Source organism: Zalophus californianus, chromosome 4, assembly GCF_009762305.2.
Source record: "Zalophus californianus isolate mZalCal1 chromosome 4, mZalCal1.pri.v2, whole genome shotgun sequence".
Taxonomy (NCBI): Eukaryota; Metazoa; Chordata; class Mammalia; order Carnivora; family Otariidae; genus Zalophus; species Zalophus californianus.
Genome location: NC_045598.1, coordinates 35,403,438 through 35,429,274, shown reverse-complemented (window position 1 = coordinate 35,429,274; position 25,837 = coordinate 35,403,438). Strand labels below are relative to the sequence as shown.

Below are 25,837 nucleotides of genomic sequence, written 5' to 3'. Positions count from 1 at the left end.
TTAGTCTTTTGTCAGCAGCAGTTTTTCATATTATAGAACAAGATTGTAAGCCTATAGATATCAGTGTGATAAAGGGACCAGAGTACACAGGGCATCTGCTCTTTTCCAGCTTTTAATATCAATTACATGGAGTCCTTAGTCTGATAAGGGTCATGCTGTAAATGAGACACGTTATGGATTGGCCAGGGAAATTCCCCAGCTGCTTCTCTCTTCCTCTGAGTTCTGTAGAAGCAGTTGGTATCCTCATAATTGAGCAGCTGAGCACCACTGTCCCTCTTCTCTTTCATGTGGCTCTCAGTCCTAGGAGAAATTGGTCTTCTGTAGAGGTGGAAAGGCAGCCATAGGTCTCAGTAGAATGGTTCTTCCCATAGAGGGCACAGACACATTAAGGGCTTATCCAATAGAGAGGCAGCACAACAAGCACCCAGACAGATGGCAGAGTGGCTGCTCTCACTAACCACATACTATTCTTCTCATCCTCCCACTCTGAAGAAGACATAAGAGTTAGAGCTTCAGATTATCTGTCACTGAACTGCTGCATGTCTTTCTTTTCCCAGACTCCTTATCCAGGCCAAGACGAACAGTGTTCACTAGAGCCATCGAGGGCCGTGAGTTACATTGGCAGGACAGCCACTTACAGCGAATAATAAGCAGCGATATATATACAGCTCCTGCCTGCCAGCAGGAAAGTGAGAGACTACTGTTTAATTCCCAAGGCCAGCCACTGTGGCTTGGTAAGTGTACCTCTCCTCTACTCTAAGAATTTCAGAGTGCAGTCTTACCCTGTGCCAGGCCAGAACTGCATAGGTGCTGGCAACACAACTACAATTTGCACAGATCTTTTGGGGCCTTAACTAGGGACTCAGGGTATTTATGTGAAGCCTCAGCCATTTGCATGTGTACTTAGCTGAGGTAGAATGACCTCAACCAGAGGAATTTGTATTGTTTCCTGAGTTTTAGGAGGGGAAAGGAGTTAATAAATCTCAAAGAGTACTAATAAAACCATTAAACATCAGTTCATAGGCTCTTAGCAATTGCTGAGCAATAGTATAATCTACTCTGATATTAATATATTTTGCTAAAAAGGCACTAACTTTGAAACTTAAATTACCCTGTACTAGTAGCTAGGGCACTATCTGCATTTGTCACCAAGCTGTCTTCCTTTCCTCCTCTCTACCTTCCCTTCCTTCCTTCATCATAAAGGAACAGAGCTGTTCCATTGTGGATTTAAACCTTTCTCTGGCTGTCTTTCAATCTCTTCTTGACTTTATCACAGGATGCCTATTCCAAAAGACACTTTTAATAAATACTCATTTTCTGAGTCTTACAAAAGTGACATACATTTTTATATCTTCTCCCAATTCCCTACCTCCATCCTTCACCCCATTTCTTTGTCTTTCTCAAGATCTTGCTGAATATGCAGGGGCACCTTGGTGGCTCAGTTGGTTAAGCATCTGCCTTCAGCTCAGGTCATGATCCTGGGGTCCTGGGATCAAGCCCTGAATCAGGCTCCCTGCTCGGTGGGGAGACTGCTTCTCCCACTCCTGCTCTCCCTGCTTGTGCTCTTGCATGCTGTCTCTCTGTGTCAAATAAATAAATAAAATCTTAAAAAAAAAAAAAAGATCTTGCTGAATATGTGTATGTCCCTATCTCTCTCTTAAAAGCCTTGGCCAAACTCACTCTGGGCCACTACCTGAAGTCTCCTTTGGTCATCTTTCCTCTTCTCTGATCCAACACATCTAAAACATCAATCTAACAAGTGTGTGAAAATATATACACCTCATCAGTAAACAAAGGTGAAAATCAAAACAACACTGAATTATCATTTTTTGATTGTCAAATGGTCAGAAATTTCTAAAGTAAAGATAATTAGTTTATGGTGTGGGAAAGGTTACATGGAGATAGTTACTCTCATTTACTACTTGTAGGAATGTAAGTGCTTATAGCCTATCTGAAGGGTATTTCAATAATACTTACCAAAAGCTGTTAAAATACATTCATACCCATTGATCCAGGAATTCTACATCTAGGAACTTATCCTGAGCTATAATTAACTAAGAATATATATAAAGCTAGGGGTTTATTAGAGCATGGATGTAAATAATGTACAGTTTAGAAAAATTGGAAATAATCTAAATGTCCAACAATAGGGGATTGAGTGACTCAATGGATGATATACATATATTCAGAGGAATGATATATCATCATCTTTAATGTTATAAAAGTATATTTAATGATATAGAAGAATTTTATAATATGTTACTCAGAGGAAAAACCCAGTTACAAAATAATAATTATAACATTATCCCATGGGGGCACCTGGGTGGCTCAACTGGTTAAGCATCTGACTCTTGATTTCGGCTCAGGTCATGATCTCAAGGTCATAAAATGGAGCCCCACTTTGGGCTCCATGCTCAGAGGGGAGTCAGCTTCCTTCCATCACTCTCGCTCTCACCCCCCTCTTTCCTTTTTTTTTTTTTTTTTATTATTTAAGACCTTTATTAACGGGTGCTTGCCGTTTGTTGATTTTTTTGAAAAGTCAAGTTGTAAACTTTTTATTACAAATTAAAAATGAGGTTCTTAAAAATCTCAACTTGACCAGATATGAAACAATTTAAAAACCTTTAAAGGTGTATTGAGAAAAACCAGTTTTTTTAAAAAAAAAAAAACACATTTGTCATTACCAAAAAGAGACGTCTTTAGGTAAAAATAATAAAAACCCCATGCTGCATAGATAATGCAGATAGTTCTATTTATCTGGTCAGTGGGCAAAAAGCAAGCACTTAAGGTCTTCAGCTCCAATCTTTTGTTCATTTCTTATTGCTGGAATTTCATCTTCATTTCTTCATGTTGGATGACTAAACCGGATGATGGTAGAGATGGTAAGCCGGCATTTACTCAGCCCCGCCCTGCTCAGCCTCGGGAGCGGACGAATTCTCAGCTGGTGGATCGGCTGCTTTTGTCTCTTTGCTATCTTTGTGGTTTAGGGTTTTCTGGGCGTCTGAGTCGGTAATTGACGTTGCGGCGGTACCGACGTTGAGGTGGCTGCTGACCTTGGGTCTCAGCTCCTTGATTTTCCTTATCTTCCTCATTACCATCCTCTCTAGGCTGTCTTTGGCGAGGAGGACCCCTGCGGAATCGTTGTCTATAACCCCGATACATATTCTGTCTCACTGGTCTACCTTGTTCTCCTGCACCCTGGTTGTCAGCACCTTCCATCACTTCTCTCTGCACAGGAGGGTTGGAATACTGTGGTCGACGCCCATAGGGTCTCCGCATGTAGTAAGGTGGGATCTGTCGCCTGCGGTAGGGCCGGCGCTGTTGGGCCTGGCCTTCGGGAGCACTTTCCGATCCCTCGTTCTTTTCCCCACTCTCACTATTCTGGTAATTCTGCTGGTAATTGTGTGGAGGACCCCTGCGACGTGGATAGCGTCTGTAATGGTTACGATCTGCTGCATATTTACTGCCTTGCACTGGAACTCCACCAGGGCCTGTCACATTTGCTGCCTCCGCACCCTTTTCTCCTTCAACAACATCAAACTCCACAGTCTCTCCATCTCCTACACTGCGAAGGTACTTCCTGGGGTTATTCTTCTTTATGGCAGTCTGGTGTACAAATACATCTTCCTTGGTGTCATTCCTGTTGATGAAACCATATCCGTTTCTTATATTGAACCATTTTACTGTTCCCAAAACCTTCGTTGCGATGACCTTCTTGTCCCCAACCGGCAGGCGCCGCCAATGTGGGGCCGCCCGGGCCGCCGCTCCCTGCGCCGCTGCCCGTGGTGCCGGGCTTGGTGTCGGCAGCGCTGAGGCGGGGGAGGGGGGCGGCGGGCGGCTGCTGGGTCTCGGCCTCGCTGCTCATGGTTGCGGTGATGGTGACTGGGGCCGGCTGCGGGAGCTGCAGCTCCTCCCGGGGTGTGATGGTAACTAGGCCGGCGGCGGTGGTGGGGCTGCTCAGGGCTCTCTGGGGTCCGCTCTCCCTCCTGCTACCGATCAAACTCCACCCCCCTCTTTCTGATCCCGCCCCCGCTCATGCTCTCTCTCTCTCTAAAATAAATAAATACATCTTTTAAGAAATGATAATCATATCATTCCATGTGATATATATATATGTGTGTGTGTGTATATATATATACACACACACAATCACAATATATACACATACTTATGCATACATACACACAAAACTAGAAATAATGATTATCTGGGTTTTATTTTATATTTTGCTTATCTGTACTTTCAGATTTTCTGAAATTATTTCTGATTTTTAATATTATCTTTAAAATAAATCACAAAATGGGGGCACCTGGGTGGCTCAGTTGGTTAAGCATCCAGCTCTTGATCTCAGCTCAGCTCCTGATCTCAGAGTCATGAGTTAGAGCCCCACATTGAGTTCTATGCTGGGCATGGAGCCTATTTAAATTTAAAAAAATTACAAAATGAACCATTAATCTCATCATAATCACTTGCCCATTTATAAGCCTTTTATGGTCCTTCATTATCCTTAAGTTAAATCCAGTCTCCTTAGTATGGCCTCCCAGACTCTACGTTTCCAGGCAGTCTCTGATCACATAACTTAACTCTGCACAGAACTGTTATACTCAGAAGATGCTTTATAGAATACTTTTTATGTTTTTATTTATGCATTTGCTTATATGTTCTTTTTGCTAGGAATGCCTTTCCCTTTTTGTCTACCTATTTAAAATCTTGCTAGTTCTACACAGTGTAGCGCAAATATTATACTCTCTCTATTTTTTTAAATTTTTTAATTAACATATAATGTAATTTGTTTCAGGGGTACAGGTCTGTGATTCATCAGCCTTCACAATTCACAGTGCTCACCATAGCACATACCCTCCCCAATGTCCATCACCCAGCCACTCCATCCCTCCTACCCCCCTCCACTCCAGCAACCCTCAGTTTGTTTCCTGAGATTAAGAGTCTCTTATGGTTTGTCTCCCTCTCTGGTTTCATCTTGTTTCATTTTCCCTCCCTTCCCCTATGACCCTCCGTCTTGTTTCTCAAATTCCACATATCAGTGTGATCATATGATACTTGTCTTTCTCTGATTGACTTAGCTTAGCATAATACTCTCTAGTTCCATCCACATCGTTGCAAATGGCAAGATTTCATTTTTATTGATGGCTGCATATATTCCATTGTATATATATATACCACATCTTCTTTATCCATTCATCTGTTGATGGACATCTGGACTCTTTCCATAGTTTGGCTATTGTGGACATTGCTGCTATAAATATTGGGGTGCACGTGCCCCTTTGGATCACTACATTTGTATCTTTGGGGCAAATACCCAGGAGTGCAGTTCCTGGGTTGTAGGGTAGCTCTATTTTCAACTTTTTGAGGAACCTCCATACTGTTTTCCAGAGTGGCTGCACCAGCTTGCATTCCCACCAACAGTGTAGGAGGGTTCCCCTTTCTTCGCATCCTCGCCAACATCTGTCGTTTCCTGACTTGTTAATTTTAGCCATTCTGACTGGTGTGAAGTGGTATCTCATTGAGGTTTTGATTTGTATTTCCCTGATGCCGAGTGAGGTTGAGCACTTCTTCATGTGTCTGTTGGCCATTTGGATGTCTTCTTTGCAGAAATGTTTGTTCATGTCTTCTGCCCATTTCTTGATTGGATCATTTGTTCTTTGGGTGTTGAGTTGGATAAGTTCTTTACAGATTTTGGATACTAGCCCTTTATCTGATATGTCATTTGCAAATATCTTCTCCCATTCTGTCGGTTGTCTTTTTTTGTTTTGTTGACTGTTTCCTTTGCTGTGCCAAAGCTTTTTATCTTGATGAAGTCCCAATAGTTCATTTTTGCCCTTGCTTCCCTTGCCTTTGGCGATGTTTCTAGGAAGAAGTTGCTGCGGCTGAGGTCGAAGAGGTTCCTGCCTGTGTTCTCCTTTCGGATTTTCATGGATTCCTGTCTCACATTTAGGTCTTTCATCCATTTTGAGTCTATTTTTGTGTGTGGTGTAAGGAAATGGTCCGGTTTCATTCTTCTGCATGTGGCTGTCCAGTTTCCCCAACACCATTTGTTGAAGAGACTGTCTTTTTTCCATTGGACATTCTTTCCTGCTTTGTCGAAGATTAGTTGACCATAGAGTGGGAGGGTCCATTTCTGGGCTCTCTATTCTGTTCCATCTAAGTGTCTGTTTTTGTGCCAGTACCATACTGTCTTGATGATGACAGCTTTGTAATAGAGCTGGAAGTCCGGAATTGTGATGCCCGCAGCTTTGCTTTTCTTTTTCAACATTCCTCTGGCTATTCGGGGTCTTTTCTGGTTCCATACAAATTTTAGGATTATTTGTTCCATTTCTTTGAAAAAAGTGGATGGTATTTTGATAGGGATTGCATTAAATGTGTAGATTGCTCTAGGTAGCTACACATTTTCACGATATTTGTTCTTCCAGTCCATGAGCATGGAACATTTTTTCTTTTCTCTGTGACTTCCTCAATTTCTTTCATGAGTATTTTATAGTTTTCTGAGTACAGATTCTTTGCCTCTTTGGTTAGATTAATCCTAGGTATCTTAAGGTTTTGGGTGCAATTGTAAATGGGATCAAGTCCTTAATTTCACTTTTTTCTGTCTTGTTGGTGTATAGAAATGCCACTGAATTCTGTGCATTGATTTTATATCCTGCCACTTTACTGAATTCCTGTATAAGTTCTAGCAGTTTTGGGGTGGAGTCTTTTGGGTTTTCCACTGTTTTCCATCATATCATCTGCAAAAGTGAGAGTTTCACTTCTTCTTTGCTGAATCGGATGCTTTTTATTTCTTTTTGTTGTCTGATTGCTGAGGCCCAGACTTCTAGGACTATGTTGAATAGCAGTGGTGATAGTGGACATCCCTGCTGTGTCCCTGATCTTAGGGGAAAAGCTCTCAGTTTTTCCCCATTGAGTATGATATTCGCTGTGGGTTTTTCATAGATGGCTTTTATGATACTGAGTTATGTACCCTCTATCCCTACATTGTGAAGAGTTTTAATCAAGAAAAGATGCTGTACTTTGTCAAATGCTTTTTCTGCATTCTGTATATATTTCTATCATGTCATTTACTTTTAACTGTTTTATAATAATCTATTTATGTACTATTTGTGAGGTCTTTGAGGGAAGTGACCATTTCTTATTCACCTTTGTACTTCCTTTGCCTGGCAAACAATCTGGCATATAATAGGTTCTCAGGAAATGTAGGGTTAATAAATGAATGAGGCCTTTCTCTTTAGGCAGTTGGTTGCTACCTCCCCTGGATTCCCATAGTACCGGTTCACAAGGAGGTACTACATTTTATTATCCTAGTTGTGTGTTCCTTTCTACACCGTATCATTCGACAGAGGCTGCATGGTAGCTCTTTGAAGGTAGTGCCTATGACTTATTCAGCTTTATATTCTTAAAAGATAAAACATAGGTCTTGGTACACAGTAGATGTCAGTTGAATTTTAGGAACTGAGCAAAACACAAACTCCCTCTGTCAAGCATGAATTATCCTGATTGGAAAACCTAACCCAACCAAAATATTTTCTTCTCATTTGGTAGAGCATGTGCCTACAGCCTGTGCTCGGGTTGATGCTCTGCGCTCCCATGGTTATCCAAAAGAGGCCCTCAGACTCACAGTGGCCATTATCAATACTCTGAGGTTGCAGCAGCAACGGCAGCTGGAAATTTACAAGCATCAGAAGAAAGGTATAGTGATAAGGAGCCATCTTGACTCCATAGGCTGGGGCTGATAAAGATCTTTAGGGGCTGTAGGTTTTCATTAAGTTTCATGGAGTGGCAGGGACTAGGGAATTTCAGGGTTTTCTGCCTGCTGTGTGGAATGCCTCACTTTACCTCTATGAATCTATGAATCTGCAAAATGGGAATAATAATGCTGGTCTGCCTCCCTCACAGGCAGTTGGAAGGCCCAATAAGATCTGGTATAAGAAGACCCTCTTTAAACTGTAAAACTATATTTACATATGTGTGCTGTGAGCAAGAAGCCTAAATGCAGACCTCAAGACCTTATGGCTGAGGGCACCTGGGTGGCTCAGATGGTTAAGCGTCTGCCTTCGGCTCAGGTCATGATCCAGGGTCCTGGGATCAAGTCCCGCATCGGGCTCCCTGCTCCTTGGGAGCCTGCTTCTCTCTCTGCCTCTCTCTCTCTCTCTCTGTCTCTCATGAATAAATAAATAAAATCTTAAAAAAAAACAAAACACCTTATGGCTGATAAATTTGTGACCAGTCCTATGAATCCAAGGCAAAACAATGAGGGAAGAATTTTTTTAAGTTGCAGGGCCAATGCCTAAAAGAGACTAATGAGGAGACCCAGACAGGGACAGGGAGCAATGTGTCTCTATCACTTTCTAAAATTTGGATCTGTTTGTTTCCAGAACTGTTACAGAGAGGAACCACAACCATCACAAACCTGGAAGGCTGGGTGGGGCACCCTCTGGATCCCATTGGCTGCCTGTTTCTCACTTTGACTGAGGCCTGTCGTCTGAATGATGATGGTTATCTGGAAGTGTCAGGTACAGGGGTCAGCCTGAGGAGAGCTAGAACTGTCCTTGCTAGCCCTCCTTCCCCTCAAGACTCTGTTCTGCATTTCCTGCAGCCTTTGTCTTCTTACCCAAGCTGGACGTGCCCTGAGAGGTTTCCTTCATCTCTTTCCCACCTTCCTTTCCCACCCTGTGGACTGGCCCCATCCTATTCTCCCATTTTACCTTTCCAGCCTTCCTTTGCTCCTCTCACTTCCATACCATGAATGCCTAAAGAGTGTAATCCAAAGTGAGTAAGAAGAGCAATAGGGATTTCAAGAGGCAGAGGCCAAGTCTTAGAGCAGTCTGGAAGTGGAAAAGAACTTCTAACAAGAAAAGTGTGTGTAACCCTTGCAACTGCATAATATTCTCATGTTTCCTTTGAACTTTCTTCCTCATGACGGTCATATTCCAGTTTTACCAATGAGAACTAGAAGGGAAGAAACTTAGTAGTCTCAATGTAGCAATGACTAGAGACAGAATTTTATGCCATCACTATATTGTATGCATATATCTATTATAGTATTTAGCCCACTGCATTACAGTTTGTTTACAATGATTATCTTACTAGACTTCGGTTGTTTGAAAGCAGAAATTATGACTTACTTATCTTTGTGACCCCAGCACTTAGTGCAGTACCTCTCATTTAACAGTTTCCCATAAATATTTAATCAGATGAGTGAAGGGGAAAGAAAAGAAACCAAGACTCTAACCCCCTGTAAGACTTTAAACCTGTACTCTTTTTCTGAAACTTTGAACCCAGAGGTGGAACATATAAGGTAATAATAACAAAGAAGTTGCAAGTGTTACAAAGTAATAGTTTAACTGGATGGATTTGGATTTCTCTGGGTAGAGATACAATGGGTGGCCCCAATCCAAGCTAGAGCTGCCCTTATCTTTAATCTGCTGAAAAGAAATCATCATCTTTGGTCTGTTTCATCTGCACAGTGACACTTACATCTTGAAAACCTGAGATTGCACTTGGAATTTATTCATCAATGACGTACACTTAGCTCCTTTCATATATCAGGCCCTGGAGATGCAGAGGGCAATAAGATAAAGTCTCTTCCCTTTTGGGTGCTCACAGTCGAGTGAAAGAGACAGACACAAAACCAGATAATCATGGTATTACATAATGTGTTAGCAAAAGATTAATATAAGATCTACTTCTTCCCCAACTGGTCTAGCCAGTTCACATATTGGGAAGGAGTTGGGAATTTTTGTGGCTGCGTAATCTTTTTTCAGTATATTTTCCTTACTGCTCTGGGGTTCTGACAGCTTCCCTATGATATCTGCTGACCTAACTGTATTCCAAAGTGGGAGGGAGAGAGGAGCAGAAGAATCCACAGAGCTGACCTAAAGAATCTGGTCCCCTGTTGCCCTCAGATATGAATGAAAGCAGACCCCCTGTGTACCAGCATGTACCTGTGGCTACAGGCTGCCCAAACAGCCATGAGTCCTACCTGTCATTGGCCCTGGAAGTTGCTCTGATGGGGATGGGTCAACAGAGGGTGATGCCTGAAGGCCTCTATGCACAGGACAAGGTGTGCCGTAATGAGGAGCAGCTCCTGAGTCGACTTCAAGAGCTACAGCTGGACGATGAGCTAGGGCAAACACTGCAGAAACAATGCATCTTACTACTGGAAGGTAAGTAGAGAAGGGCTTTTGTCACAGTGCCTTAGGCCTGTAACTCTGGGTTCCCCTCTCTAACAGAGCACTGTATAACATCATTTTTTACATTCAAGTATAGTTCAAGTTCCCATGGCTAGCAAACATGTGCAGGATCCTACAGCTCAAGTCCAGGTTGGCAAATAGAAGCATGTGGATAAATAACTGGCTGTCCTATCTTCTTCCTGCAGGAGGCCCCTTCAGTGGTCTAGGAGAAGTCATTCACCGAGAGAGTGTTCCTATGCATACCTTTGCCAAGTATTTGTTCTCAGCTCTGCTGCCTCATGATCCAGACCTATCCTATAAATTAGCCTTACGTGCTATGAGGTGGGTAGCCCTTTTCCCAGCCCCGTTGCCTCCATCAAAGCAGAAATTTTCACTGCTCTTTTTCTTTGTTTATCTCACTTTCTTCTCCTTCCCTCTTTGTCTATTCTATTAGACCTAAAAATATTGGACCAAGCCTACCCTAAAATAGCTCAGGCATATTCATATTATTTAGGATTCCTATATGGAATGCCTTGCTGGTGACCCATTTGGCTCCCTGGTTGTACTCTTGGTGGGTCACCTGAGGAAGCCCCTAAGTTTTTAATAGAAATGGAACACCCAAGACCTGAGTATCTTTGTTCTGGGGCCCATTAGGCAGCCTGAGAATGGGTTTGAGCCCTTCTGTAGCTCAAATGAGTCATGGTTCCCAGGCATGGGTCACCAGATGTGTCTGGAAGAAATAAAAATAAGTCTTTCTATACCAGGACTTGAGAACAGTGAGCTATGGTCATCTCATTTTCAAACTAGAATAGGATCCTTGGATTAGGCAGGTGGACCTCCAGGATGCAGCAGACCATATAGAAGAAGAATTTTAGTTAGATCAGAAGGCTGAGAAAGCTCTTCACTTCAACCAGAAAAGGACTGCTAAGGATTCCTTGGCATATGTTTCTTATACTTTAAAAAGTAATTTTAGGGCTTTTGAACTGCCTTTCAAATCTATTTGCCATAAGAAGTATTCAGCTTGAGTTCTACAAGTGCCCAGGCACTCACCTCACATACAGTATAGTATTCTAGGTTTTAAAACCTTTAAGGCTCAGGGTGCCTGGGTGGCTCAGTCAGTTAGGTGTGCAACTCTTGATCTCAAGGTCATGAGTTCAAGCCCTGCATGGGACTCCATCCTGGGCATGGAGCCTACATTAAAAAAAACAAACAGATAAACAACCTTTAAAGCTCTTAGTTAACCCTTTCCTGCCCAGTTCCTTCCCAGCAAAGAACAAACTTCTCTAAGGTAGCTCAGAATGTCAAGGGTCTGGATGGTGGCTGATGACTCTCCCTGGGTCTTTTAGGTTACCTGTTCTAGAAAACTCAGCTTCTACAGGCGACAGTTCTCACCCTCACCATATGGTGTCTGTGGTGCCCAGCCGTTATCCTCGCTGGTTCACGCTTGGACACTTGGAATCACAGCAATGTGAACTGGCCTCCACCATGCTGACTGCTGCCAAAGGTGAGCATAGATAGACCTTAGGCTCCAGCACCCCCACTATGGTGGCCCAGTCATGGCCTTCCAAGGGCTTGGTCTGCAATCTTCTAAAGAAGAAAGGCTATTCTTGACTACTTAGAGTGATAGGGATCCTCACTTTGATTGCTGTCTTTAGAATGAGCACCCAGGCCCAAGCCAGAGTTTTGCCTTTGTTACTAATTGTGGGATGCCGAGTACATAGAATGAAATCATCTTTAAGATAACTTCTAAATCTAACCTTCCATATGATATAGTCACTTCATCTTTGCAGGCCTCGGGTTCAAAATCTATAAAATGGAATTCATTGTCAGTGATCCTATCAGCCTCTCCAGGGCCATTGGAAGATCCAGTGAAGTCATGACTAAGAGCTATAAATTGCTTTATAGATATGAAAGTTTGTGATATTTCCAGGGCTCCTTGTCAGAAAATAGGTAGCCCAGAGGGACTCGCACGTTTTCAAGCACATATACCTCCCTATTAGCTAGGTGGGTTTCACCACAAAAAGAAATGAAAATAAGCCCCTGAGAAGCTATAATGAAATACTAGGTTGCATGAGTTGTGACTTTTTTTCTGATACCAGGAAACTATGGATATTTTAAGACTTTAAGACTTTTTTTATTAAAAATAACTGTATGTTGTATCTTATTGCCCAAAAAATACATGCTCATTATGGAAAATGTAAAAGATACAGATAAATCAATATGAAAATGATCAATACACCAACACAATAGTTGAACAAAGGATATGATCAGACAGTTCAAAGAAAAGAAGATACAAGTAACTTTTGAACAATTAAATACCTGGACTCCCTTGAGAAATACAAATTAAAATTACCCTGAGATAACATTTTTCACCAATCTTACAGGCAAAAATCAATAAATTTGATAATAGGCATCCATGTGGGGGTGGGGGTGGCAGTGGCATGGCATGGAGTATCAGATTCTAAGCAGATAGGATGACTACAGATCCAGGATGTTCAGTTAACCTCAAGCACTAGAAACACGAAGAAAACTATACTAAGGCACATGATAATCAAATTGTTTAAAACCAGTATTAAAGGAGAAAATCTTAGGGGCACCTGCGTGGCTCAGTTGTTAAGCATCTGCCTTTGGCTCAGGTCATGATCCCAGGGTTCTGGGATCGAGCCCCACATCGGGCTCCCTGCTCCGCGGGAAGCCTTCTTCTCCCTTTCCCATTCCCCTGCTTGTGTTCCCTCTCTCACTGTGTCTCTCTTTGTCAAATAAATAAATAAAATCTTAAAAAAAGAGAGAGAGAGAGAGACAATCATACTTAAAAGTAACTAGAGAAAAAAGACGTATTATGTACAAAAAAACAAAAGATTAAATATGAGAGGTTTCTCACTAGAAGTGGTACAAACCAGAAAAAAGTGGAGAAAATTCATTAAAGTACTTGTAAAAAACTGTCAACCTCGAATTCTATATCATTGAAGATATCTTTCAAAAACAAAGGTGAAATAAATTTTTTCAGACAACCTCAGTTGAATTAGAAATCAACAATAAAAAGGTATCTGGAAGATCCACCAAATTTGGGGGCATTAAACCACACACTTCCATATAACTCACTGGACAAAGGGAAGAAACCCAAGATTAGAAAATGTTGAAACTGAAGGAAAATGAAAGAAAAGCATATCAAAGTTTTTGGGAATACAGCTAAAGCTTTACTTAGAAGGAAATTTTTAGCACTAAATGCCTGTATCTGAAAAGAAGAAAGGTTTCAACTCAGTGATCTCAGCTTCCACCTTAACCAGAAACCAGAAAAAGAAGATCAAATGAAATTCAAAGTAAGCAGATGAAATAATAAAGATCAGAGCATAAGGCAATAAATAGAATGTAGAAAAACAGTAGATTTAAATCAATGAAACCAAACACTGTTTGAAAGAAAAATAAAATTGAAATCTCTGTCCAAACTGATTAAGAAAAAAAAGAGAGAAGACAAAAATCCCACCAATCCCAAGAATGAGAAAGGTGACATCACAACAAATTCTAAAGACATAAAAATGATAATAAAGGAATATTGTGAACAATTTTATGTCAATAAATTAAACAACATAAATGAAGTAGACTAATTCCTTGAAAGATAGAAACTACCAAAGCTCATTCAAGAATAAATAAAGATGAGCTAGGTATATACCCAAAAGAATTAAAAACTTGGACTCAGATACTTATACATCAGTGTTCATAGCAGCATTATTCACAGTAGCAAAAGGTTGGAAATGTGTCTATCAACAGATGAACAGATAAACAAAATGTGATCTATGCATTCAATGGAATATTAATTTAGCAATAAAAAGGAATGAAAATCCTGATACATGCTACAACATGGATGAGACTTAAAAACATGCTAAGTGAAATAAAACACACATAAAAGAAATATTTATGATTCTGCTTAATTGAAGTACCTAGACTTGCCACAGCAAGGAAACATTAGGGGATACTAAACTAGTGGGCAAACATTTTATTAAGAAGGAAATATTTATGTAGTCTCAAAGTATCTCTCCACAAAGCACTTATCAATCATAAAGGAAAAAAGTGCAAGTCTACTGTAGAGCAACCTGGCAGACATCACTTGAGTAAAGTGGCCACAGTTAATATTAAATTCAAAGAGGCAGAAAGCAAAATAGAGGAGAAATTCATAGAGACAAAGTAGAATACAGAGCCTGGGGAAGCTAGTTATTATTTAATGAGTATAAAGTTTCTATTTGGGATGTTGAAAAGTTCTGGAAATGTATAGTGGCCATAGTTGCACAACATTGTGAATGGACTTAATGTCATTGAATTGTAGCCTTAAATCTTTAAATGGTTAGAATGGTGAATTTTATGTTATATATATTTTATCACAATAAAAATAATAAATAGAAATGAACATCAAAAAAATTGAATTTATAGTTAAAAACCTTTCTACAAAACAAATCCAGGCCTGGATTTGGTAATTTCTGAAGGAAAATGAAAGAAAAGCATATCAAAGTTTTTGGGAATACAGCTAAAGCTTTACTTTAGTAGTAAAGTAATTTCTTTCTTTATGGTAATTTCTACCAAATATTTAAGGAAAACATAACAATTCTTTTTTTTTTTTTAAGACTTTATTTATTTATTTGACAGAGAGAGCACAAGCAGCAGGGGGAGCAGCAGGCAGAGGGAGAAGCAGGCTTTCTGCCTAGGATCATGACCTGAGCTGAAGGCATACACTTAACTGACTGAGCCACTCAGGCACCCCCAAAACATAACAATTCTATGCAAACTCTTTCAGAAAATTGAAGAGGAGAAACTACTTCCCAGCTCAGTCTATGAAGCCAGCATTACTCTTGATACCAAAACCAGTCAAAAATCATAAGAAAACTACAGACTAAATATCCTTATGAGCACAGATGCAAAAATTCTTAATAAAAGTGTTAACAGATTGGATCCAATAATATATTTTAAAAAGATAAAACATCATGACAAAGGATTTATCCCAGGAATGTAAGATTAGTTTAACATTCAAAAATCAATCACCAGGGGCGCCTGGGTGGCTCAGTCGGTTAAGTGTCTGCCTTCGGCTCAGGTCATGATCCCAGGGTCCTGGGAGTGAGCCCCGCATCGGGCTCCCTGCTCAGCGGGAAGCCTGCTTCTCCCTCTCCCACTCCCCCTGCTTGCGTTCCCTCTCTCGCTATCTCTCTCTGTCAAATAAACAAAATCTTTAAAAAAAAAATCAATCACCATACTAATAGAGTAAAAAAGAAAACCCATGGGTTATTCATCATTTTAATAATACAGAAAGAGCATTTAATAAAATCTAATTCCTAATAAGAACATTAAAAACTTAAACTAGGAAAGGAAAGAAACTCCTTCAACATGATAAAGGATATCTAAGATACATCTACTCATACTTAATGGTAAAAGATTGAATCCTTTCCTCCTAACATCAGGAACAAGGCAAAGATGTTTGCCTTCAGCTCTTCATTCAACATTAAACTGGTGGTTCTATCCAGTACAATAAGACAATAAAAAGTAATAATAAAAGATATCCAGATTAGAAAGGAAGAAGTAGGGGTGTCTCGCTGGTTCAGTTGGTGGAGCATGCTATTCTTGATCTCAGGGTTGTGGGTTCAAGCCCCACATCGGGTGTAGAGATTTCTTAAAAATAAAATCTTTAAAAAAAGGGAAGAAGTAAAACTACTTTCTCAAATGACGTGCTCATCTATGTAGAAAAATGCTATGAAATCTACAAGAAGCTATTAGAATTAAAAATGAGTTTAGCAAGGTTGCAGGATACAAGATCAATATATAGAAATCAATATACCAGCAATGAACAATCAGAAATTGAAATTTTAAAAATTACTATTATAATAATATAAAGAAAATATGAAATACTTGAAAATAAACTTGACAAAAGACGTTCAAAACCTATACAATGAAAATCATAAAACACTGCTGAGAGAAATGAAAGAAGACCTAAATAAATGGAAAGACATACTGCAATTATGGATTAGAAGACTCAATATTATTAAATGTTGATTTACTACAAATTGATGTATAGATTCAATGCAATTCCAATCAAAATCCCAACAGCCTTTGGGATAGATATCGATTATCTGATTGTAAAATTTGTATGAAAATGCAGAGGACCTAGAGTAGCCAAAAATAACTTTGCAAAAGAAAAATAAAAGTACTAAGACTAACACTACTTGATTTCAAGACTTATTATAAGGCTGTAGTATTCAAAATAGGATTATTGGTGTTTAGACAAATCAATGAAAAAGAATAGTCCCAAAGCAGACTCATATATATTAGGTCAGTTTGTTTCAATAAAGGGCAAAGCCAATTCCATTGAGAAAAAGGATGGTCTTTTCAACAAATGTTACAACATATACAAAAATTATCTTATGATGGATCAAGGATCTAGATGTAAAAGTTAAAACTATAAAACTTTTGGAAGAAAACATTGGAAAAATCATTTTCATTTTTTGTTAAGCCAAGATTTTGGAGATACAACATTAAAAGTACAATCCACAAAAGAAAAAATGGATAAATTGGACTTACAAAATTAAGAACTTTTGCTTTATGAAGTGTCTATTGGATGAAAAGACAAGCCACAGACTGGAAGAAATATTTGTAAATCACATATCTCATGAAGGACTTGTATCCAGAATATGTAAAGAATTCTCAAAACTCAATATAAGAAAATGAACAACACATTTTTTAAGTGAGCAAAGATATGAAGAGACACTCCACCAAAGAGCTATTCTGATGGAAAATAAGCACATGAAGAAATGTTCAATATTGTTAATTCTTAGGGTAATGCAATAGAATCACAAAAGAAAATGGCTAAATTAAAAAAAAAAACTATAGCAAGGACTGTCAAGGAGCAAGTGGAGCTTTCATATACTACATGCAAGAACATAAGTGGCAAGACCACTTTGAGAAACCATTTTATAATTATTAAAAAGTTAAATGGACACTTACAATACATCCATTGCACTCCTAGGTATTACCCAAAAGAAAGGAAAGTATATATCTGACAAATTCTTCAACATGAATGTTCATAGCAGCTTTGTTTTTAATAACAAACAACTGGAAACAATCCAAATATCCATCCATAGGTGAACAGATAAACAAACTGTGATATCACCATACAGTGCAACACTACTCAGTAATGAAAAGGAATGAACTGTTGATACACACTACAACATGGATGAATCTCAAAGTAATTATTGCCAGGTGAAAGAAGCCAGACCAAAGGAAAAACTGCATATTGTTTTATTCCATTTATATAAAATTCTGGAAAATGCCCACTATAGTGACAGAAAGAAGATCAGCAGTCTCCTGGGAATGGGAGCTGGGGGCAAGCTATGTTGGAAGGGAAGACGGGATCACCAAGGGTCACAACGAAACTTTGGGGGTGATGTATATGTTCATTATCTTGATTGTGATAGTTTCGGGGGTATACATATGTTCAGAATTTATCAAATTTTACATTTTAAAATATGTGCTGATTGTATGTCAGTTATACCTCAATAAAGCTATAAATAAATGTATAGTTAAGTAATGATGGCAACTGATTATAATGCATTGAATAAAATAGGTATCCATGAGTTTTATACTGGTTTGAGCAAATAAATGAAAAGAGTGGAATGCCAACTAATGATTGTGGAAAGAATGATGAAATGAGAATATACCATTTGGGAGAAAAAATGAGAGAGACTATATACCATTTGGCAACCATGTAATACTTAGTTCAGCCTAGAAACATCAATGGACACTAAAACTAGTGGATGAACATTTGATGAAGGATATTTACATTATCTCAAAGTATCTTTCCACAAAATACTTGTCAATCACAAAAGGATAATGTGTGACTTTACAATAGGGAAACTTGGCAGATGTCACGTTAATCAAATGATCACAGTTAAGACCATCAGTAATGGGTCAAGTCAAAATTATGTAACACCAGTTAGGAAGCTATAAGAATTCAGGAAACATCAGGCATACCCAGATTGAAGGGCATACTTACAAAATAACTAGTTTAATCTGCAGAGTGTCAAGGTCATAAACGTCAAGGGAAGACTGAGGAATTTTTCCAAAATGACAAAGACTAAAGAGATAGGACAAATTAAATACAACATATGATCTTGTATAAAATCTGTTTGCTATAAAGTACGTTATTGGAACATTTGGTGAAACCTGAATAGGATCTGTGGTAGATGGTATTAATATATCAATATTAATTTCCTCATTTTGATGGTAATATTGTGGATGTGTGGAAGAGTTTCCTTGTTTGCCAAAAGTGTAGGCAACAATATTCAGGAGTGATGGGGTATCAAGTCACATACTTACTTTTGAATGCTTCGGGGGTAAGAAAAGACCTCTCTGTACTATTCTTGAAATATTTCTGTAAGTTTGAAATTATTTCAAAATAAAAGAAAACATTTTGATAAAACATTGTGTTTGCAAAGGTGTGTAGTGGGAGCATAGGTTGGTAATCCTTTGTGGAGGGCAATTTGGCATATCTATGAAAATTACAGTGCACATATCCTTTGACCCAGCAATTTCATTTCCAGGATTTTATCTTACAAATATATTTGTATCCAAATGTGAAATGATGTTTGTTTATTCAGTCCAACATTGTTTGTAATTGTAAAATATTTGAAACATTCTAAGTATTCATCAATAGGAGACTGATTAAATATATTATGTCCAAAATCTCTTACATGGAATTCCAAAATCTGAACAGCTTTGAAAATCCAAACTGTTTTAAGTTTCACGGCAAAGGCTGACCTCCACTGACATTAGGCATTAGTTGATCCTCAGCACTCTTAGTCACATACCCATCTTTGCTGTTCACTGGTAATGTGTTGCCTTATTTGTTTGTGTTGTTGTCATTTTGTCTGTTTAATTGTCCTGTAAAAATGTCCAGAAAATTGAAGATAAGAATAAGAAGAAATGGAAGTATCTATCATTTTCAGTAGCACAGAAAATAGAGTTAGTGTAGAAGCTTAATCAGTTATGTCAGTGAGGCATCTTACTAAAGAATAGGGTGTGGGAATTAACACAACATATGACTTGAAAAAAATAGAGTGTTGAAGTTTTACCAGGACAACAATGACCAGAACTAATGAAGAACAGAATATTTTTCAGAGGACAAAAAATGAAGATGTTGAAATGACCATGATTGCATAGATTCAACAATGAAGCAGTATGACTATGCCCTTGACTGGTTTTTGGTCATGAAAAAAGCTAGAATATGTCATGAGGACTGAACATATTTAAAGTGAGTGTAAAATACCAGAATTGGCTGCAGAAATTTAAGAAGCATCATGGTATAAAATATCTGAATATCTATGATAAAGAAGCTTCTACTTATCATGAAGTAGATAGACAAAAATTATATGGAGAAACTGGTTAAGATAATTTTTAATGAAAACCTTAGTACCAAACATGTATACAGTGCTGTAACAACTCTGTTCTGGCCTGTATTCTTTTTTAAAAAAACTAACAATGATTAATGAGCAAGAGGTTTTAAGGGACTCTAAGCACAGGTTGAAAGTTCTGGAATGTGTCAGTGCAGCAGACAGTTAAAGTTAGAAAAAGCCAACATCTAAGATGTTTCAAAAGTTGTTCACAATTTATTTGTTAGTCTGTAAAGAAAAAAGCATAAGTAATCAAAGAGATATTTTCTAACTGACTCAGCAGTTATCTGTACCAATGATAGGAACTCATTGCACACAAGCTGGAATGAAGACAACCATATAGTTATACTGTTCGTGGACCACCACCATTCCACACATACCCCTCCTGAACTTCTTATGACTAAGAAATTTTACTCCCAATGAAGAGCAAATATAATTTTTTTTTTAATTTTCATACTCTACTTGGCAGCAGTTAACTTCCAAGACTTCCTAAAGAAGTTATTGCAGAAGCTTGATCAGGCCTACCTTAATGATGCCATTTACACAGTTGCTGGTATTTGGAATGATTGATAAATATTTGGCAGAGACTTTGGCTTACAATAATGTTTGAAAGTAAACTTGTAGATAAAGACTTTGAAGGATTTTGTGTCACTAATGAGAAGATACATAGTTTTATTACTTACACTAAAATTTTATTGATTAGAAGTCTGGATAAGTCAGAACCTTGCTCCTCAAAGTGTGGTCAGTGGACAAGCAGCATCAATATCACCTGGAAGCTTGTTAGAAATGCAAATTCCCAGACTCACTGAATCAGAATCTCTGTGGGTGTAGCCCAAGAATCTATATTTAAACAAATTCTCAAGATGACTTTTATGTTCACCAAGGTTGTAGAAGCAGTGAGGTAGAGCAATCTGATACCAAAAAATTGCGAATAAAGTATATACCTATTGTACATTCCTTGCAAGATAGAAAAACTGCTAAAATGGTGTTAACCCAAGTAAGCATGAGACTAGTAGTGATGACCATGGTGAGATATAACAGATGGGAAAAAATCTCCATAGGTAATATAAGGGAAATGTACTTGGCCTTGAATAATATGCATTTATCAGTGAAGAGATTATGGCTGCTTACGTATTTGAAGAGACTGCTTATCTAGAAAACCATATTAATGAGATACTTAGAGTTACCCTAGAACTACACATTTTTAAAAGTCATCTATTGTAGCGTTGCTTTATCATTAAAGAATCCCATTCCTGGCCCATCATTAAATATCTAATTCTAATCTTTGGTGACAGTAGTAGCAAACTTGATGAAACCTTTTGTCCAAGATCCTCAAGAAATCAAATATAGCAAATATTTATTACATGTGTATGTAGAGATAGTTTGGTTTTAGGTTTTATTGAATGTTTTCTTAGAAATAAAGAGTACCAAGTATTTATGGTCTATATCACACCATTTCATTTCTCAGTTTACAGCTGTATTGTTAAGTAACAATACTGATTTGTCTCTTCTTCCCAACTAGTGTGAATATTTATTCATTCACAGTGTGTTTAGTTATGGGATCTTGCCCCAAGCCCACTGCAAAGATTATGTATAATGTATGCATAAATTATCTTTCTGTAAAAAAAATTCTGAATTCCAAAACACATTCAAATCCCAAGGGTTTTGATTAAAGAGTTGTGAATCTGTACATCCATAAATGGAATACTATGCAGCCATTTAAAAGAAAAGAAGCTCTTTATGTACTGATGTCAAAGAATCTCCAAGATATGTTCATATGTGGGGAAAAAGACATGCAAATCTTTGTATACTAGGCTACTATTTGGTGGGGTGGTTTAAGGAGAGGAACTAGATAATGTATTTCCTTATTATCCATAGAGTATCCTGGAAGGTAATTCAAAAACTCATAATATTGGTTGCATATACGATTAGAAGTGGGTGAATGAGGGTCAGGGGTGAGGGGGAGAAAGAACTTTTGATTATTTACCTTTTGTATCTTTCCAATATTGAACCATGTGAATATTTCCAAATTCTTAAATTATAAATGTCAATAGAAACTGCTTAAATTGAAATGCAAAGAGAAAAAAAGAATGGTGGGATGGGGGTACCTAGAATAGAATATCTGAGAACTGTAGGACAATTAGATATCTAACATATACATGATGGGAATACCAGGAGAAGAAAGAAAGGAGCAGAAGAAATATTTGAAGTAATAGTGGCTCAGAATTTTCCAATATTAGTGACAGACACCAGAACACAGATCCAGGAAGCCCAGAGAAGACCAAGAAGTATGAACACCACAAAATTTTCTCCTAAACATATCATGTTCAAACCATATTCAAACTGCAGAAAACTAAAGACAGAGACATCTTGAAAGAAGCCAGAGAACAAAACCACCTTACCTATAGATAAAAGGATAAGAATTACATCACTTCACAAACCATGCAAGCAAGAAGACAGTGAAGTGAAATATGCAAAGTGTTGAAAGAAAAAACCACCAACCTAGAATTTGGCATCCAGCTAAATTATCCTCCAAAAGTAAAGGAGAAATAAAGACTTTCTCAGACAAAAACTGAGGGAATTTATTGCCAGTAGACCTGCTTTGCAAAAAGTCCTTCAGAGAAAAATAAATAGATGTTAAACTCAGATCTACATAAAGAAAAGAAGTGTGTTAGAGAAGAAATAAATGAAGGTGAAATAAAAGCTTTGGGTTGTTGTTGTTTTTTTAATTCTTAGTTGAACTAATAGATAACTGCTTGCTTAAATAATAATAGCAGGGGTGCCTGGCTAGCTCAGTCAGTAGAGCATATGACTCTTGATCTCAGGTTTGTAAGTTTGAGCCCCATGTTGGTGTGTAGAGATTACATAAAAATAAAATCTTAGGGACACCTGGGTGGCTCAGTCAGTTAAGCATCCAGCTCTTGATTTCAGCTCAGGTCATGATCTCGGGGTTGTGAGATCAAGCCCCACATCGGGCTCCTTGCTGGACATGGAGCCTGCTTAAGATACTCTCTCTCTCTCCCTCCCTCCCTCCCTCCCTCTCTAAAAATAAATAAATAAATAAAATCTTTAAATTTTTAAAATAATAATAGCAATATATAGTACCAATATATTGGGTGATTATAGCTTAAAGATAAGTGAAATGAATAGCAGCAGTGATGTTACAGAAGGAAAGGAAAAACTGAGAATACTACTATAAGGCACCTTATGAAGTGGTATAATTATTTGAAAATGAACTTAGCTTCATTGTAAATGTATACTGCAACTCTAGGGCAAACACAAATAATTTTTAAGAGAAGTATAATTGATAAGAGAGAGGAGAAAATTAAATCATAAAAAATGCTCAGTGTAAACCAGAGATGGCCAAAAAGGGAAGAAAAAAAAAAACGAAGAACAAGTGTAATAAATAGAAAACAATTTAAAAATATGGTCGATATTAATCCAACTATACCACTAATCACTTTAAATGTTAATGGTTAAATATGCCAATTAAAAGAGACTGGGGCAACTGACTGGCTCAGTCAGTTGAGCATCCAGCTCTTGATTTCAGCTCGGGTCATGATCTCGAGGTCCCGGGATCCAGCCCTGCATCAGGCTCTGTGTTCAGCAGGGAGCCTGCTTGAGAGTTCTCTCCCTTTCTCTCTGCCCCTACTCACCCCCTCTCTCTTAAATGGATAAATCTTTAAAAAACTAAAAATCTTTAATAGAACGAATTTAAAACAAAAACAAAAATCAAAGGCCTAACTATATGTTGTCTACAAGAAACCTGGTTTAAATATAAAGACATAGATAGAGTAAAAGTAAAAGGAGGGATCAATGACCTAAATGTAAGAGCTAAAGATATAAACTTCATAGAAGAAAATGTAGGGATAAATCTTTATGACCTCAGACTTGTCAATGGATTCTTAAATATGACACCAAAGCTTGAACAGCAAAGGAAAAAAATAAATTGGACCTCGTCAAAATTAAAAGCTTTTGAGGGTGTCTGCCTGGCTTGATTGGTGGAGCATGTGACTCTTGATCTCAGGGTTGTAAGTTCAAGTCCCACATTGTGTGTAGAGGTGACTTAAAGATAAAATGTTTAGAAAAAATTAAAAGCTTTTAAAGAATATTGTCAAGAAAGTAAAAACCTACAGGAGGGAAGAAAATATTTGTAAATCATATATCTGGGCTTAATATATAAGTATATAAAGAACTACAACTCAACAACAAAAAGACAACCCAATTTAAAAATGGGCAAAAGACTTGAAGAGACATTTCTCCAAAGAAGATATGTAAGTAATAAGCGAATGAAAAGATACTCAACATTATTAGTCATTAAGGAAATGCAAATCAAAACCACGGCAAGATACCACCTCATACCCACTAGGATGGTTATTATAAAAAATAATAGTAAAGTGTCAGCGAGGATGTGGACAAATTGGAATGTTGTACATTGCCAGTGGGAATGTAAAGTGGTACAGCTGTTACAGAAAATAGTTTGATTGTTCCTGAAAATTTTACTTTTTTTTTTTTTTTTAATGTAAGCTCTACACCCAATATGGGGCCCGAACTCAGGACCCCAAGAGCAAGAGTCACAGGCTCCACTGACTGAGTCAGCCCCTGTTCCTGAAAAATTTAAATAGAATTACCATATAACCCAGTTATTCCACTTTTAGGTATATATCCAAAAGAATTGAAAAGAGGAACTCAGATACTTATACATCAGTGCTCATTGCAGCATTACTCATAACAGCCAAAAGTTGGAAACAACCCGAGTGTCGGTCAACATATGAACAGATAAATAAAATGTGGTATATACATACAATGGAATATTAAATCATGAAAAGATGGCATTCTGATAACATGCTACAACCTGGGGAAACCTTGAAGACATGCTAAGTGAAATAATCCAGATACAAAATGATAAATATTATATGATTATGTTTATATGAAATAGCTACAACAGGCAAATTAATAAAGACAGAAAGTAGGTTAAAGTTTTACCAGGGACTTCTGTTTGGGGTGATTAAAAAGTTTTACAAATAGTGGTAATATTTACACAACATTTTGAATGTGACTAGCACCACTCAGTTGTACACTTAAAAATGGTTAAAATAGGGCGCCTGGGTGGCTCAGTTGGTTAAGCGACTGCCTTCGGCTCAGGTCATGATCCAGGAGTCCCTGGATCGAGTCCCGCATCGGGCTCCATGCTCGGCGGAGAGTCTGCTTCTCCCTCTGACCCTCCCCCCTCTCATGTGCTCTCTCTCTCTCTCTCTCATTCTCTCTGTCTCAAATAAATAAATAAATAAATAAATAAATAAATCTTTAAAAATAAAAAATAAAAAATAAAAAAATGGTTAAAATAGCAAGTTTTATTATATGTATTTACCACAAATTAGATAGATAAATAAATGAATTGATGAAGAGTGCTAGAACAAGCAAATAGACCCTAAGTACAAACACTGAACATCACTGGGCTTGATTTTTTTTTTTTTTTTTTTTTTTTTTTACTGGGCTTGATTTTTATCTCAGTACCTTCAGGCAGATATTTGATTTCTCTATGACTGAGCTTATATGCTTTACCTTTCAAGTATTTTCTACTAAAAACAGAAGCCAGGGTCGCTTGGGTGGCTCAGTCAGTTAAGTGTCTGACTCTTGATTCAGGTCGGGATCTCAGGATGGTGGTGTCAAGCCCTGCATCAGGCTCTCTGCTGGGCATGGAGCCTGCTTGAGATTCTCTCCCTCCCTCTCCACCCACTTGTGCATTCTCTTAAAAAAAACAAAAAACACAGAGGCCAGGGCTTTATTTTTTTTTTAAAGATTTTATTTATTTATTTGACACAGAGAGACACAGCGAGAAGGATCACAAGCAGGGGGATTGGGAGAGGGAGAAGCAGTCCTCCCGCTGAGCAGGGAGCCCAACGTGGGGCTCGATCCCAAGACCCTGGGATTATGACCTGTGCCGAAGGCAGGTGGTTAATGACTGAGCCACCCAGGCGCCCTGAGGCCAGGGCTTTAAACAAAGGAGAGTATCAACACTCTGGCCCTCCCTTTCCACACCCTATAGCCTCAGTGCCAGACTAGCTGCACTGAAAGCAGGACGAATCTGGAAAAGATACTCTTCTCAGGAAAGCATGCATAAGAGTTTAGCCAGTTTGTTATTTCCATCTTTAAAAATATTTCTTAAACACAGTCAGATTTCTTCAACAACAACAAAATATGGAGAAAGGTATACCATGCTAACACAAA

The 25,837-nt window shown here is 38.2% G+C and overlaps 1 protein-coding gene and 1 pseudogene across 1 annotated transcript in view; one reads left to right on the top strand and one right to left on the bottom strand.

The window, feature by feature from the left end:
* ZSWIM5 (zinc finger SWIM-type containing 5) overlaps nucleotides 1-25,837 on the top strand; it is a 216,248-nt gene that overhangs the window by 181,947 nt on the left and 8,464 nt on the right. The window contains exons 6-11 of the mRNA XM_027573834.2: nucleotides 558-734; nucleotides 7,552-7,698; nucleotides 8,385-8,522; nucleotides 9,915-10,175; nucleotides 10,388-10,523; nucleotides 11,528-11,685. Coding sequence (XP_027429635.2) covers nucleotides 558-734; nucleotides 7,552-7,698; nucleotides 8,385-8,522; nucleotides 9,915-10,175; nucleotides 10,388-10,523; nucleotides 11,528-11,685 — 1,017 coding nt within the window. The remainder of the gene's footprint in view (nucleotides 1-557; nucleotides 735-7,551; nucleotides 7,699-8,384; nucleotides 8,523-9,914; nucleotides 10,176-10,387; nucleotides 10,524-11,527; nucleotides 11,686-25,837) is intronic.
* Nucleotides 2,663-3,880, bottom strand: LOC113911372 (annotated as a pseudogene).